At 29.4% G+C, this 17,036-nt stretch overlaps 1 protein-coding gene across 2 annotated transcripts; it reads right to left on the bottom strand.

Moving 5' to 3' along the window:
- Positions 1 to 328: 328 nt before the first annotated feature.
- Positions 329 to 10,532, bottom strand: LOC100244768 (ABC transporter G family member 15). Of its 2 annotated transcripts, XM_003632215.4 has the most exons (9): positions 10,185 to 10,532; positions 9,766 to 9,839; positions 3,942 to 4,403; positions 3,568 to 3,690; positions 3,234 to 3,371; positions 1,780 to 2,070; positions 1,396 to 1,668; positions 1,182 to 1,289; positions 329 to 1,012 (listed from the first exon to the last, which is right to left on the bottom strand). In XM_003632215.4, exons 1-9 carry the CDS (start codon positions 10,507 to 10,509, stop codon positions 656 to 658), a joined length of 2,151 nt encoding a protein of 716 aa, XP_003632263.2. In that variant the 5' UTR covers positions 10,510 to 10,532; the 3' UTR covers positions 329 to 655. The 2 variants fall into 2 exon arrangements, with proteins under 2 accessions (XP_003632263.2, XP_010651815.1); XM_010653513.3 differs by lacking the exon at positions 1,396 to 1,668 and having other exon boundaries at positions 10,185 to 10,531.
- Positions 10,533 to 17,036: the final 6,504 nt, after the last annotated feature.

The raw sequence follows: 17,036 nt of genomic DNA, 5'->3' as shown, positions 1-17,036 counted from the left end.
ATAAACTCTCTTTAAGAAAAACATCAGGAAAAGCATTCTTGACATTAAGCTAATGAGTATGCCAACTTTGAACTGTGGCAATAGACAAAACTAAAACGGATAATGATTGGTTTGATCATCGGATTAAATGTATGAGAGTGGTCATTGAAAGTCATTATAGTGGGTACGTAGAATTGTTTTTCAGTCAAGTTCTCTTTAAGATATGGCTTCCTTGAATGCCTCATTGCCAGATGATCATATGGTAAACTTTGTCACTCTTCAGTTAACAATAATTATCTATTTGCTGTGGAAAAATCAATTCTTGAGAGCTAAGATCTAGTCGGCCACATAGTTGGAAAATATCTACAGTTTTGTACAACTTTCTTTTAAAATAAGGAATAAGCAAGGTAATTGGCCTAACTCGCTTTGAAATATTCCAAACATTTTCCCCAGTATCCATCCCTAAAGAATTACAATTAAGAGATCAAAGTTACAATCCCTGAAAGCTTAAAACTCTTAAGCAATTGGCCATCATTAATGTATATCAACCTTATTTGGGCAAGAGAATCCTAATATGCAATTCGTTGGTGACAAAGATCATCTTTGTGTGTTATAAGCAGCTGCCATAAAATGTAACAATTGCAGTTTCTGACTCAATATGTTTCTGTTGCTGCTTCTAGGCTAATGGAGAGCTAAGGCCCTCTTGAGAAGACAGCGAATGAGGAGGATGGTGTCTTTTGGAAGGGCAAGAAGGCTTCTTCTTCACTGAAGACTTCTTATCGAGATGTTGCAGAATTTTGTTGGCATGAAGTGTCCAAAACAATGGTGAAGCTCGTTCCTTGAGCTTTGCAATAACCAAGAAGAGAAGTCTATAAGAAATAAAAATGACTAGAATAGCAGTCAAGTCCCACCATTTTGAATGACTTAATGGAATTCCAAGCATAGTTCGCAATACCACCTCGCCTTTCAGTTTTGGGGTACCCGGTATTATAGGATCAAACTCAAGCCCGAGTAGAAGATTCTTGTACACTCCCTACATTTTACATTGTAACATTAACTATGAATCAGTGATTAGGCTATGTTTTACAGATTGAATAAGGAGAATAAACATCCACACTTTTAAGCTCTTGAAATTTCATTCTGTTGCCAAATTAAATCTTTAAAAAAAAAAATGTTGCAAGTTTGTTTACTTAAAGAGATACCTGCACTGCCCATGCCATGAAACTGATATATGAAATCGGGTAGCGCAAGAATGGCTTAGGAATATCGTCTAAACTTCGGTAATACCCCGATGCCAGCATCATAATGCCCTGCATAGAGAATAACTAGTCAGGGGATGGTGATAAACCAAAGAAGACGACGAAAAGAAAGAAGCCGATTATCAAATTAAACAGTTAGAAAGTAGTTGTTTCTTACACTGAATCCAACACCAACTACGATTCCCATCATATAGTTGGGAACCAAAGAAGCTACAACCATCATGCAGCTTTCTACAGTAGCCATGCAGCTAAGCAGAACAAGGCATAGGTATATATAATAATTAAATCCAGATCTAATCTTCCCCATGAAAAAGACAATTGTTATGGTAGCAAACGAGGTAACAAACAAGAAAGGAAACGAAGACAGGAAGTTTGATACAATATACACAGCATTTCCATAATGCCGGTTGAGCCTTTCTCTATTGAAAACCTGTTTTAAGAGAAAAAAAAAAAAAAGACTAACGATACTGAAGAAGAATATTACAGTATGTGTTAACTGGAATCATTTTGTTCTCATTTTTCCTATAAAATGATAGTCTACCTTTATTTCCTCTATGAAGGAAGGGAAGCCTCCGACTGCCATGATTGTCATAAACCCCGTTATGAAACCGCCACAGTTTACCCGACTCATGATAGCAGTATATCCTGTACTAGCGCCAACATCATAGAAGACGGTACCAACACATATTGATAGGACAGTATAGACTAGTATCCTAATCCAGTAGTATCCCGCATCTCTTGACATGTTCACAAAAGACCTTTGTGTTAGTATCAAAAGTTGCTTCTGCCATCCTGCTTGGCTCCCTCCTTTTTTTTCTATCTCAAGTCCATCCTACAGCAATTAAAGTTTTGAATATCATAAGAAGCTAAAAAGGATATATATTAGCAAAGAATACATTAATTGTAACAACTCAATCTCACCCAGGTAGATATTATCCACTCGGGCTATCTCCCATGTAGATAATGGAGTGGGTGGTTTTAAATGGTATCAAGGCATCAGGGTGTAGGACTGTGAGTGACTTCAGGACTCTAAGTGAGTACTTTGAGTATTCTAAGTGACCCTACATTCCTATGGAACAAAAGGATTGTTGTATCTGCATGTAGGATAATTGTGATATTCCATGTTAGCTATGAAAAGAATTTCCTCAAAATGCAATGAACTCCTGTATGTGCAGAAGTATTTTAAGGCCGAGTAAGTCCATTGAATTCAAAACGGATAATATATATATATAATTGGGAATGAGTTTTTATGTTAATGGCTAAATTTTTTTTTTAAGATAATATTTGTACAAGAAAATCGATTACCCCATATCTTCTAGACTAATCGGTTTTGTACAAAATGTGAACTCTGCTTGTAAGTGACAAGGCATGCTATAAGGCATGACACTGAACCTTCTATTAACATTGTTGGAGTTAGGTAGTGACCAGGCTAACCCACTTATACCTACACTCAAATAGGCAAATCATAGATTCTGATCACAAATTATAGAACTCGGTACCTCTACATAGTCAGGGTCATGTTCAAACTATCAATTTTCCTAAAAACTTAAGCTTTTAGCTAATGGACCTACAATGTATACAAGCCTAATAGACCTCCTTAAACACCACTTTGTATTTAAATCAAAATACAATCTAGAGGATAATTCTTCAAACACCAAATAGCAGAAAGAATGTCAATCATGAAAGAAAAAATGAACAAATATATATATTTACACTGGGAGCTGCAATTTGCATCTTACTAATCCATTTGGTGGGGTTCTTGTAAGATCCCATCTCCTTTTTATTCTTAAAATATGGTTTTCTATAAAGGATCTTCCAATGTTGAGAATTTTTTTTTTCCAGAAAATATGTATATAATTATTGTGTGTGTGTGTGACAACCGTTTATGTTTCTTATTTGTTTGTCCATGTTGATCTTTTTTCATGGTTTATCTGCAGAATTTTCCACTGTCTCCACAATTTAAACCATTCTTAAGCTCATAGTTGAAGCAGTTACAATGACGGAGATTTCTCTAATCCTGGATCTTGCTTTTGTTGCATACTTGGAGCACTTGTATTTCTCAACCAGTGTAGCTTTGATATCTGCTGTTGCCATATTCATCAAAGGATCTGATAATTTTTTTATTTCCTGTGACTACAAAAATGAAAAGTGTGAGTTTAATCAAAGAAATAAACCCAAAAAAAAAATCAATGAGAATTTACTTCTAAAATTTTTTTTCCAGATAAAATGTGATGGTAGTAACTAGCCCATTTTGCAGGCTGCCAAAAGCCGCTCACCTTTTTTCACATGTTCAACAAGAAAATAAAGAGTTTTAAATCTAATTACATACATGTGGTTTGTGAGATCCCATGGAAGTGTTCCTGATAGTGTCAAAGCTCGAGTTAATACAGCGAAGGAAGTGATCGGATGGATTTCTTCGACTTGGACATGGAAATCCGGCCTCCGCAAAGAACTGTAAAATTTAATATTCAGCATGTTCTTTTAGTACTTCAGTTCATATCTATGGAGAATATTGTTCTTCATAAAGGACTTCATAAATTCTCCATTTTAAAGCTGTAAAATCAATTAAAATACTCACTATACCTATATAGTTTCAAAGATATCAACAGGGTTTTCGAGAAAATGAAGTTCTGAAAGCTTTTTCCATTCCAAATTGTAAAAATAAAAATTGTACAAAAGATCATAGTAGGGCATTTTTGGTACCTCCACAGCCCTTTTAGCTTCTCCATGGTAGACAGTTTCGCCACCAGATAATAAAAGAAGGTGATCAAACAGAGCAAAAACTTCACTACTAGGCTGGTGAATTGAGGAGATGACTGTTCTTCCATTGCAAGCAGTATTCTTAAGAGTTTGAATTATGAAGTAGGCTGAGGCACTGTCAAGGCCACTAGTGGGCTCGTCGAGAAACAAGAGGCGGGGCTGTGTTAGAATCTCTAATGCAATACTAAGCCTTTTCTTCTCTCCACCGCTAATACCTCTTATATGCCAGTTGCCAATAAACCCATTAGCACAATTTTGAAGTCCCATTTCCAGGATTGTTTCCTCTACAATGCCATTAACCTCTTCTTTAGTCATGGTAGTAGGGAGTCTCAGATGGGCTGAGTAAGTCATGGTTTCTTTCACTGTCAAAGTTCCCAAAAGTACATCATGTTGGGTCACATAAGCCTGAAATATATAGTTCCAAAAATGGATGAGAGAGGGATGAATGAAACTAAATTTTCTTTTATAACTTTTTTTTCTTAATCAAAAGACATTGAAATTACCCCTTTTAGTCTTTTTCAATCTCAAGTCATCCTACCCAAGAACCATAAGATTCCCCACTTTCCCCTTTTCTCCTCCATCCTCTTCCCATACCTCATCTCATATTGTCTCCACTCTTTTCATTTTTTTATCCTACCTCACATTTAAAAAAAAAAAATTGAAAAAAGAAATGGGATATTAATTAATTCATCAATGGAAATGGAAAATAGTCTATTTTGTTCTAGTTAATTAGTCCCAATTTCATGCTCACATGGTCACATATCTTTGAGACTAAAAAGAATGAGATGTTCTTTTTCTATTAATCCAACTTTTGTTTACCCACCACATTTATCTTTAAATCTTGGTTCAAGCCCTTTACTGCCAAATGAAAGATGGTTTTTATCTAATTACATTTACTAGTTTTAATTTTTCTCTTTTCTTTCTCTACTCCATCATTCCTTAATTAATTCCCATATGTGAGTCAGATTCTACCAAAAATGTGAAAAGTTGTTAAAGAAAAATAAAGAAAAATCCATGCATGGATGTAATGGTGGAGCCAAGATTTCAATTCAGAGGGAGCAACTTCTAAGACATGTAAATTTTGTCAGTTATAAAATACGTGGGCTTTAGCCCAATGGCCCTATCTCTTGTCAAAAGTTTCAAGAGGACACCTGCCCCTAATCAGTCTTCATTTTAAGCTTTTGTGGTACTTAATTATTTTTTTTCAATTTAAATTTTTTTGTTGGTATGAACATTTTGTTTTAGCTAGTTTCTTGATTTTGCTTTTGTAATAAACCTTCTCTTTTTTTTAGATTTTTGACTTGAACTAATAAAATTTCATATTTAATATAATGACTCTTGTCCAATTTAAATATTATAAAATTTTAATTAAATTTAAGTTGTGTTTGAATTTATTCATGGTGCATATGAGATTTGTTTTTATTATAATTTGGTATTTCCTAATAATTTTAACAACTATAAATTATTAACATGCGTGAACAACTAAACAAGTACTAATTGAAGAAATAATATGATCTTGTATTGATAATGCTTGTAGGCTATAATTTAGATAAGGACAAAAATATCTAATGGATGCTCTAATTAAGCTAATCTTATGTACAACATTTTGGTCAAGAGTCATGCTCTAATTCTTTGCTCTAAATGGACTTCCTTTTTGTGTGCATGTCCCATTTTCAAAAATGATAAATAAATAAGAATATATATATATATATATATATATATATATATATATATATATATATATATATATATATATATATATATAAAGGAGAGAGATTTTATGTCCTTAGATAAGATATTCTAATAGACTCCCTAAGAGGACACACTCTCTAATTCAAATTTGGCCATAAATTAATTTTTGCCTCATTTGCCATCCATTCTTCTCAATTATGTCAATAATCTAGAGGTAGTTTAATAAATCAACTTAATGATTTAATATAACTTAATAACATAATTTAAATTTTTAAATAGATTAAACTTTTTTGGTTAGTATTAAATTAAAACAGTTAATTTATTATTAATCCTAAATCATCTTTACCTTATTTGCCCACAAAGTAAGAGTATTTTAGAATTATAATTTCATATCTATAACTTATTTTTCATAATAAATATTTTATGATCATCTTATGTATTTACAACATTTTAAATATGAATGTTTTGTTAATAAATTTATTCCTTAAAATTAATAAAAATAAATATGAATTGAAATCAATAAAAATAAATATGAATTAAAATCAATAAGGATAAATATTAGTTAAAATTAAAAATGGTAAATATGCCAATTTAATGACATAAAATTTAGTTAATTTTAACAAAGTAAAATAATTTAATTTAAAATTATTTTAAATTATTAAATAATAAATATTAAGTTTTATTAAATACCCACTTATTATCATCCTTTTTTATTTATGCGCTTGCATCTCATGTCCTGGATGTCCACAATCTTTAGTGAATTTTAAAGCAGTTTAAAGCAAAACAAAATAAAATAAAACCCTAACAAAAATCTTTAAGTATCATGAGCTAATTTAGGAGAACTTTAAAATTAGAGGATCATGTGGCCCTAGATCATGTTAGTGCTTTGACTTCATAGGTTCTTGGAAGGAATAGGCAAATTAAATACACTAATGTTAGTTCAATGTTTCACACCATAAATTTTGATGATCTCCAAACAAATTGAGGTTAATAATTTAATCAAGTGTTTAGATTGTTTTTGAGCAAGGCATAAGGTTAAAAAATCATTGTTTATAAGATAAAATAAAAATTAAAAAAATTTGAATTAAGGATGAAAGAGCATGCACCATGAAAGTTTAAGTTATATTTGTTTTTCACTAAGTTACGATTATATGCATGTTTTCAAAATCACTTTGTCTTACAATTTTTAGAAAATTCTTATCCGATTGGATTGTAAGGTATCTTAAAATTTAAAAATTAGATAAATTAAGGATTAACCAAAAATAACCTATCATCTATCATGATTAAAGCTCAAATGGTTATCAAGAATCATATAAAGATCAAAAGTAGTCGGTCGTTCTTGATTTGAAACTTAAAACTTGAAAATTTTTAAAATAAGAAAATTAAAGGGCATCAATTGACCAAGACTGAAAATGGCAAGTGGTTGGTAATAGATAATAGTCACTAAGCGATTAAGGCAAGACTTGACTATTTGAGGTACTAATCTACCAGTAATGCAACCAATTGATTTGCAATCTCTCAATGATCTCCTATAACATTTAATGACTAATTGAATAATCAATCATCAACCAATGTAATTATAACTTGTATCTAACTACTATTTTTAGGTTAAAATTTATATTTAAAGCTTGGAGAATTCATTTATAATTTTACCAACCATTGAAAATCATTGATATTATTTAGAAAAGAAATTTTATTTCATTATTTGAGTGCATTTACTCTTAAACTTGTGAAATTTATTTGGTGCAAGTTTTGATCCTAACTACCCCTTTTATCATTCTTAATTCCAAGCTAGTGGTTACAATCTTAGCAATCATCCGATCAACTAATGTAACTTTAACTTGTACCTAACTACTACTTTTAGCTTAAAATTCTTATTTAAAGCTTTGGGAATTCATTTATAATCTTACCAACCACTAAAAATCATTTATATTATTTAGAAAAGATATTATTTTTAATTATTTGAGTGCATTTACTCTCAAACTTGTGAAATTCATTTAGTACACCTTTTGATCCTAGCTACCCCTTTTATCATTCTTAATTCCAAGCTAGTGGTTACAATCTTAACAATCATCAAGTCAACCAATGTAACTTTAATTTGTACCTAACTAATACTTTTAACTTAAAATTCCTATTTAAAGTTTTGGGAATTCATTTATAATCTTACCAACCACTAAAAATCATTTATATTATTTAGAAAATAGATTATTTTTAATTCTTTGAGTGCATTTACTCTCAAACTTGTGAAATTCATTTAATGCACCTTTCGATCCTAGCTACCCTTTATCATTCTTAATCCTAAGCTAGTGGTTACAATCTTAATCAGAAAACTCCTTTGGTGTACCTTGAGAGAGGAAGATTTGATTAAGTGCAAGGGATCACTTAGAAACGTGTAAATGCCTATTGCAACCTTTAATCTAAAAGTCAGAAGAATTCAAGGGTTTTGGTTAAAAAGTTACAAATTTAGTAGAGTCGCCTCATGTTTGGGAAGAAGTATAAGGGAGTGGACAAGGGTCATTATTAAACTCTTATAAAAGCTTTGTTCACATCTCTTTCTACCTATATATATTTTCTTTCATTGTCTCAATATTTATTGGCGGTGACATCAAGGATCATCAACTGCATCAAATATTTTGCAAAATTAAAATTTAACCAACACTCAATTCACCTTCTCCCTTTCCCTCTCCTCCTGTTAGGAATATACTTAAGATTGAATTAGTCTTGATTTCACTACTAATTACCCTTAACTACTAATATCATATCAATAACAAAGACAGTTGTCATTAATAAAAAAGGAGAAAAAGGAAAAAAAAAAATGATTTAAGTAGACAAAAGGCTAATGTAGAAAATGAGTCATTTACATAATGGAGGAGGTCAAAATAGAACAAAGGGTATAATTGAAGAATCCATTGTATTTTCTAAGTACGATAATTTTTTAAAATCCAAGAAAACTTAAGATACCCATTTTCTGGCATAAAGTTTTCCAAAATCCCAAGATGATTTTTTGAAAAAAAATTCCAATTATTTTCTTCATCAAACTATTTTTTAAATATTATGTTTTGAATTTAATTTGAAAAAACACCAAACACAAAACCCTCCGGAAGGATTTAGGAAACATCTAATTTTGTGGACTAGGAATTGGATACGTGGGCGTTCCTTGAACATAAATTCCTAACTAGTTTTCAGCATTTAATTTAATGCTGAAAATGATTTTTGTTTTATTTTATTTTATTATTTTTTGTGTGTACTACTTTAACTTGGTATTGAATTAGGTCAACGTTGGCATATTGAATTGTGGGGTGCATGGCATCCAATCTTTTCTCTTCCTTTCCATTTCTTTTAGCTTTTTTTCATTTCTTTTTTAATGCCAAATTTTTGAAAATTAAACTACCATATGTCTCACACCCTAATACAATTACTACAATTAGGAATACCTAATGACTTTGAAGCAAAGGATCATTTGAAAAACAATTTGTTGTAGAAACATATTATATGTACCAACCATCTGCTTAGAGCATTTTGAGAAATAATTAAAAATATAAATAATATTTTTTTAATATTTTCAATTATTTCTCAAAATGCTCTAAGCAATATTATTTATATTTTCAATTATTTCTCAAAATGCTCTAAGCGGATGGTTGATACATATAATATGAGTATATAATATTTTTATCAAGAATAAGTTAAAAAAATTATTTTTTATATTTAGGTTTTAAATAAAATTTTACTCATAAAAATAATTGAGAATGATTTATAAGAATTGTCCTCAAAAAATTATTTTTTGATCATTTTTTAAAAAATATTATCAAATAAATCCTAAATATCTATAAAAATAATCATTTCATTCTTCTTTACAAAAATTACTTATATGATTTATTACATCGTTTTACAAAGGACATGAACTTTATGAGTTCATTAATGCAATTAGGTTAGGTAGTGTCAGTGTAATAATATGGCATTAACTCCCATACCTATTATTTTGTATAATTTATAACTTCCTACCAACATGAAATTCAAAAATTTGTGTCAATTTGGATTCAAAATTCTCATTGATAAAATGTTCAGGGTTACTTACAATACCACCATGCAGCCTCCTTTGCCCATTAATACGAACACTTCCTGTCATGATAACATTTCTTGATAGTCTACCTGTGACATGTAGAGGAGAAATCTTTTATTCTTCCTTTAATTTTATTTCAAACATCCTTCTTATAATTATATATACATAGAAAATTTTCTTAAAAAAATTGTTGAATTCTTATCTTAACACTAACTCCGAATTAAACCCCGAGAATTACTCTAATCTCTTTTATAATAATTTAAATATTATTTCTCGTATGGAAATAGAAAAGAGCATTTAACTCTTTTACATGTCTCTAATCAAACAAATTCATCAATACTAGAAAATATGTAAAAATAAAAAGAAAAAAAAATTACAGAAGATACTATTGTATTGTATCTATCATTGCACAGAAGAAGAGAAAAAGAACAAACCTGCTAATGAATCAAGAAGAGTAGACTTTCCGGATCCAGATGGACCCATAACAGCCATGATCCTACCAGGCTCGGCATACCCAGTAACTCCATGCAGCAGCCTCCTGGTGGCTCCACCCCGAAAGCTTGGCACCACCACTGTTAAATCTTCCCAAACCAAGTAAGCCACCAACCTCCGGTGATCATGATCACCTCCTCCATTACCACCAACACCGCCACCATCACCACCACCACCATTGTCGCCTTCCACTTCTATCTCCATGCTCCTGCAAAGGATATTCTGCTGCAAAGTGAAAGAAGATAAGCCAGAATTTATATCTAACATGTGGTCAAGTTCTAAACCATCTTATCTTTAAGGCACCCTTTATACGTGTACAGTTAAATATTGCTGAAAAGTAGTCAAATCAATATATGGATATGGATGGTATTTAATTTGAACATGTTCATGCACATTGAGAGTTAGTAGATCCACTGAAAAGTCTTTGTCCAAGGCCAGACATAGCATAGCAAGGTCACGAGATGCTATACATTCAAACCTACCACTGGTTTCCCACCGACAAAGTACAATATTAGATGAGATAAATTGTATTTGGGCTATATCGTATTTGGAAAAACATGTCAATCATTTTTATTTTTTATTTTTTCTAATACAAGTTAAACAAGGCTAGCTCTTTCAAAGCCCGATAATAAGAGGACTAGATAGGCCAAATCAAATCATCCATGAGACTAAAACTAAACTCTGATATTATATTAAATTTGACATAAAAAGCTTATTATATAATTATAAATTAATAATATGCATATCAAGTTTATTAGATTATAATCCATGATAATGAAATATGATATACCAACTAGGGACTTCTCTTGTATGTATCCATACTTTTTTTGCTCCATGTTTATCCAATAATGCCTTCTTCTATAGACCCTTATTTTGTTTTTCTTTTCTTCTTATTATCTATATATCAATTGAGTGATAAAGGAAATTAAACTGTCACATATACGACATTCTTTAGGGCTTCATGATTGTGATACATTCATAGGACTCATATATAGTACCAAACATACATAACAAAAATACAAAATAAACTAGCTTTAAATATAAAAAAGTAAAAGAAAAATATATATCATATTTTCTAATAAGAGGAATAGATAGGCTAAACGAAATCATTTATGAGACTAAAACAAAACTCTAATATCATATTAAATTTGACATAAAAAGGTTTTTGTGTAATTTTAGGTTAATGATATATATCAAGCTCATTAGATTATAATCCTGGATAATGAAATATGATATACCAACCCGCAAAAAGACAAAAGATCAATAAATTAATGACAAATACTAAGGAAAAAATCCTATATATATAACCAGGAATTGAATATTGTTTGCAACTTGAAGGAAAAAAATTGGTTATGTATCAGTATCATTTAAATGTATTTTGGAATGTATAGGACCTGATGACATAAATGTTGATGACAGACCATATCAATGAGAGTTACAGGCAACGACACAGTTGTTCTAAGACCCATCACAATGTACTACACGCAACATAAGTATTAATGATAGATCGTATTAATGAAAGTTACAGGTAACAACAAAGCTATTGTCAGGCCACCACAATGTATAGTGACTCCTCAAATGCATTAATTTTATTATTTAAATTTTTGCTTTCAGGTGACTTTACTGAAATTTGTATTTCTTTTTTCTTTTTCTTTTTTACAAACTTATGGTAAGAAAATGATTACTTCTCTTAACACAAAGTGAATGAGAAGAAATTAACCAATCTAAAAATTATAATTATATATATATAAAGAAAAAGAAAAAAGAAAAAAAGAAAAAAAAGAAAGAGTGAATATCCTTAGATTTTATTTTTATATGCATTAAACCATCTAAAAATACAAGAAATTTCAAGTCTTTCTCCTCAAAATAAGTCATTATCCAACCTTGTATTCGTACTTCTTTTTAATATTTAAAAAAGAAAAGAGAAAAGAATTAAAGAAAACATTCCTTACCTACTCTTAAAATTAATAACTTCTATCAAAGCATCAAACATCACACTACTTAGATGTATTGGATTTATTAATAAATATGGATGTTAAACCCAAATTCCAACACAGCCAAACAAATCATATACCAACACATATACAATATAAAAATTAATCTATTATCTAAGGGCAGAGCAAGAAAGTGATTGATGGAGGCATTATATGAACCCATCGGGGCAAAATAGCATCAAACTTCTAATATAACCTGGTGTTAAGATAATTAATTATTGGAAAACTTAAAGTCAAAGTTGGGGGGTTTGAATTTGTCTCATGTTTTATGAAGAATTTCTTATAAAGTTAGGAAGTCTTACCTGTAGGGAATTAAACCGAATTCCCAACCCGTGAGAAACAAAAAATTAGAGAAAAACACACGCCAAAGAAAAACAATCACACGCACAAGACAGTATTTGCATGGTTCGGCAATTTGCCTACGTCCACGGAGTTGCAGGGATATCACTATTATCAGGGAAGAATACAGAGTACAATATAGTGGCTACAATATTCTCTATATATATATATAGCACGACAACCCCACCATACTAAAAAACCCTAATTACAAAAGATGGTTCCACAATGGGCTAAACGGGCCCAATAGGCCTCAATAAATCTCCCATTAAAAAGCCATACAATATTATTTGGGTCGGGTCGTTAAACTGGATCAAACAAAACTAGGCTCCATAAAGCCCAACATTACCTACTATTGGAATTAATAATTTTGGTTTTTGAGAATTAATCAAGTTTAAAAAAAATGTAAATATGTGATTTAGTATTATTAGAAGTTATATTTTATGGAGAAATAAAAAATTTAATTTTAAAAAATGTAATAGTTTTAAAAATGTATACTATGATAAAAATAACATTTTGGGAATTAAATATGTTTGGGGATATGTATAAAAAGAATTAATATGATGAAGTTGTAAAATAATAATAATAATAATAGCAATGCAAAATTAAAAATAAATAAATAAAAAGAAGGAATGCCACTACCGGCAAAAGGAATAAGAAAAAGGAAAAAATTAAAAACAAAACGGAAAGAAAGAGGTGGCATGAAGTTGTGGAAGTGGGGAGATAACAAAAGAAGAAATAGAAGAAAAAGAAAGGGGAAGAAAAGGTCAACGGAGGAACCAAGAAAAAAACAAGAGGCCACGTACCATGGGACTTCTGACTGATCAAACGTATTCCGTTTGGCTTGAAACCTTATGAGGATATTTTATTTCATGTGGACAACATTAAAGGAGTCATAATTCAAAGTTAATGGTTGGAATTTCGGTTTATCCCTAAAATTTTTATTTTATACATTTTGAAAAAAATAAATAAAAACCTCATACATATTATCGTTGTGAGATTAATGTATTTATATTTGTGATTTCTACATGTCATTTGATATATATTTGTTTTTAAAATTTTATTTTTTGTTAATTTATGAATTTTCTATTGATGAAATTAATGAAATAGTAATTCATTGAGAAGAAAAATTATTTGTGTTAAAAGTTAAGTCGATTGGATTATATTTGAAAAAAAAACTAGTCTCTTTTTGGATACTGTGGACCCTGTATTTTTGTTCATGCGCTTTCACTCGATTGCGAGCTCACTTTTTTATTTGATGAAAAATATGATTTTTATAAAAGATTTATTTTTGTTATTTTTTTAAAGGGTAAACGAAATAAAAAAGAAAACCCTAAATATGACTCATTATTTTGAAAATGTGGTCTGTGAAAAATCAAATCAGGGTTCGGGGGTCAAGTTACCTATTAGGAAGGTATAGTAAAGACTGTAGCACTCATGAAAGTCTCTAAAAACCGGTCTCTACTAATGAGATGAAACAAACATGACATTTGACTAGAAGATCAATAGATACCAATGAAATAATCAAATAATAAAACGAATCATGCATAAGAATAAATGAAGTAAGAATGAGATCGTACCTTAGCAGCAATTAATAGTGCGCTATCATGGAAACAAGGTTAGCTCAAGTATAAAATCATCATATGCATATCAAAAAGTAAAACAAAGATTAAGTAATATTCCTTAAGCATAACAACTAACAATCAAAAGAGAAAACTCATATGTAGGGTCCCCACCAAAGCCCAATTGATTTTACATGAACCAATCTCATAAATTTCATTGTTTTTGGAGTTACGAAAATCCATTCATGCTTATTAAAAATCAAAGAAAATGAAAAAATTATTTTAAAATCAAAGAAAATTTGAAAAAGGGGCTTACCTAAAAGGAAAGGCAATAAGTTTATTTAAAAATAGGATTTTTAGGGACTTAAAATCTTAATGAATGATGAAAAGTGGTAGAATTAAAAAATATTTGAAAATCGGAGTGAAATTAAAATTATTTGAAAGAAAACAAGAGTTTTGAAATTTATTTGAAAATTGAGATCTCTAAAATTATTTGAAAATTGGAATTTCGAAAATTAAAATTTTGGGAATTAAATTTGAAAGAAATTGGAATTTTGAAAATTATTAGAGAATTGGAGTTTTGAAAATTAAATTATGAATTGGAATTTTGGAAATTAAATCTGAAAGAAATTGGAGTTTTGAAAATTAATTCAAAATTTGGAGTTTTGAAAATTAAGTTTATGAAAATTGGAATCTTGGAAATTATTTGAAGATGAAATTTTAAAAATAAATAAAATAATAATAATAATAATAAACAAATGTGAAAATTGGAATTTTGGAAATTGGAAATTAAATTTGAAAATTAGAATTTTGAAGAATTATTTAAATATGGAATTTTAAAAATAAATAAATAGAATAGAATAGAATAATAATAATAACAAAAATATAATGATTAAATAAATAAATGTGAAAATTGGAATTTTGGAAATTGAAATTAAATTTGAAAATCGGAATTTTGAGAATTGTTTAAAGATGAAATTTAAAAAATAAATAAATAGAATAATAATAATAACAAAAATATAATGATTAAATAAATGAATGTGAAAATTGGAATTTTGGAAATTGAGAATTAAATTTGGAAATCGGAATTTTGAAGAATTATTTAAAGATGAAAATTTAAAAATAAATAAATAATAATAATAATAATAATAATAACGAAAAATATAATGATTAAATAAATAAATATGAAAATTGAGATTTTGGAAATTGAAAATTAAATTTGGAAATTGGAATTTTGAAGAATTATTTAAAAATGGAAGTTTTAAAAGTTAGATTTGAGGATCAGAATTTCGAAAAATTATTTGAAAATTAAATTTAAGAAAAGGGAATTTTGAAGAATTATTTGATAATAGAATTTTTTTGAAAATTAGATTTGAAAGAAATTGAAGTTTCGAAAATTTATTCGAAGGTGGTATTCTTAAAAATTAAATTTTGGAATGTTTGAATTTTTGGAAAATTAAATTTAAAAATTTGAATCCTGAAAAATTAAATTTAAAATTAGAACCTTAAAAAATTATTTCGGGAATTGAATTTTGAATAATTAAATTTAAAAATGGAAATTATGAAAATTAGAATTTTGAAAAATAGTTTGAGAATTGGATTTTTTTATTTTTTATTTTGGAAATTAAATTTAAAAATTGGAGTTTTGAAAAATTAAATTAAAAATTGAAATGAAAATAAGATTATTTGAAAAACCCGAATTTTGAAAATCATTTCAAAGAGAATTTGCGAAAATAAGACTTGGGCGTGAGGATAAAGAATAATAAAAAAAATAAATAAATAAATAAATGAATAAATAAATAAAGGCACGTGGGCAATATATGGTGTTGTTTTCCTAACAATAATCATTTTTTCTATGGCCATTTCCAAGTGTAAACAGGGTGGAAAATTTGGTGGTCTCTTTCAAGTGGGTCCAATAGCAACTTTATTGTGGTCATCAAATTCAAGGAATATCAATTAGCTTCCATTCCAGTCAGTGAACCAAAAAAGCCATAATATCTAATAAATGCATTTCCAATGGCAGAGTCCACCGGAAAACCCTTGAGACCATTTCCTTGAATGCATTTCCCATCACTCCAAGCTTCATGTCCTCCAACATCCCTCGGGACTCATTTTTTTTGGTATTAAAGTCAAAGAAATCATCACCTCACAGCCTTTCCAAACACCGATGCCAGCCATGTCTATGTCATCTGACCCATAATCCACCTGTTCACCTTCACCATCCTCATTACCAAGGTCTTCCCAAACGCACTCAGTGGATTCCTTTAGTTTTTCAACTTCATGCTAAGAGCCGCATTCCGTAACAGAGGTTCTCCATTAGCTATGTCGGGAAACATAAGTATGAAGGAAACCAACTCCCTTACCTCAAACTTAATGGATTCCAACCCATTAAAGTCACTAGAGCTTCACAAATGCATGAAGGCTTCCCACATTTGCAAACTAAGATACTCGGAAAAAAAAAAAAAAAATCAATGTTTTAAAAACCGGACCGGTCATTGAACCAAAAAAGTTACCGGTTCACGGTTCACTGGTCGGACTGCCAGTCGAACCGCTATCGAACCGGTGACGTTATAAATATATATTTTATTATTTTATATAATATAAAAAATTAATAAATTAATAAATTCTATGTAAATTTTGACAACATCTACTTTGTTTATTGAGTAATTTGAGTTTTGTCACAAAATTTTTTACCTGTAGAAGTCATCAATTATCATATATGATATTTATAACACAATATAAGATGTTATACATTCATAATGTCAATAAACTCAATATTTATCAAATAATCAAACCATTACTATCCTATAATAACCAAATTATCAAAGAGTTGTTAACTTAACATATTGTCCATAACAAATAATACAAATGTCAACCATAGGTTCACAACACTTAAATAATT

The sequence above is a fragment of the Vitis vinifera genome, chromosome 6, assembly GCF_030704535.1.
Source record: "Vitis vinifera cultivar Pinot Noir 40024 chromosome 6, ASM3070453v1".
NCBI classification, from domain to species: Eukaryota; Viridiplantae; Streptophyta; class Magnoliopsida; order Vitales; family Vitaceae; genus Vitis; species Vitis vinifera.
This window is presented reverse-complemented; position numbering and strand designations above follow the sequence as displayed.

Excerpts from the sequence above, each read along its gene's own strand:
- LOC100244768 (XM_003632215.4), bottom strand. The coding sequence starts at position 10,509 with ATGTTAGATATAAATTCTGGCTTATCTTCTTTCACTTTGCAGCAGAAT. Across the intron at positions 3,691-3,941 it reads AAGCTAAAAGGGCTGTGGAG|TTCTTTGCGGAGGCCGGATT; the intron begins GTACCAAAAATG and ends TAAATTTTACAG. Across the intron at positions 1,290-1,395 it reads TAGTTGGTGTTGGATTCAGT|GGCATTATGATGCTGGCATC; the intron begins GTAAGAAACAAC and ends TTCTCTATGCAG.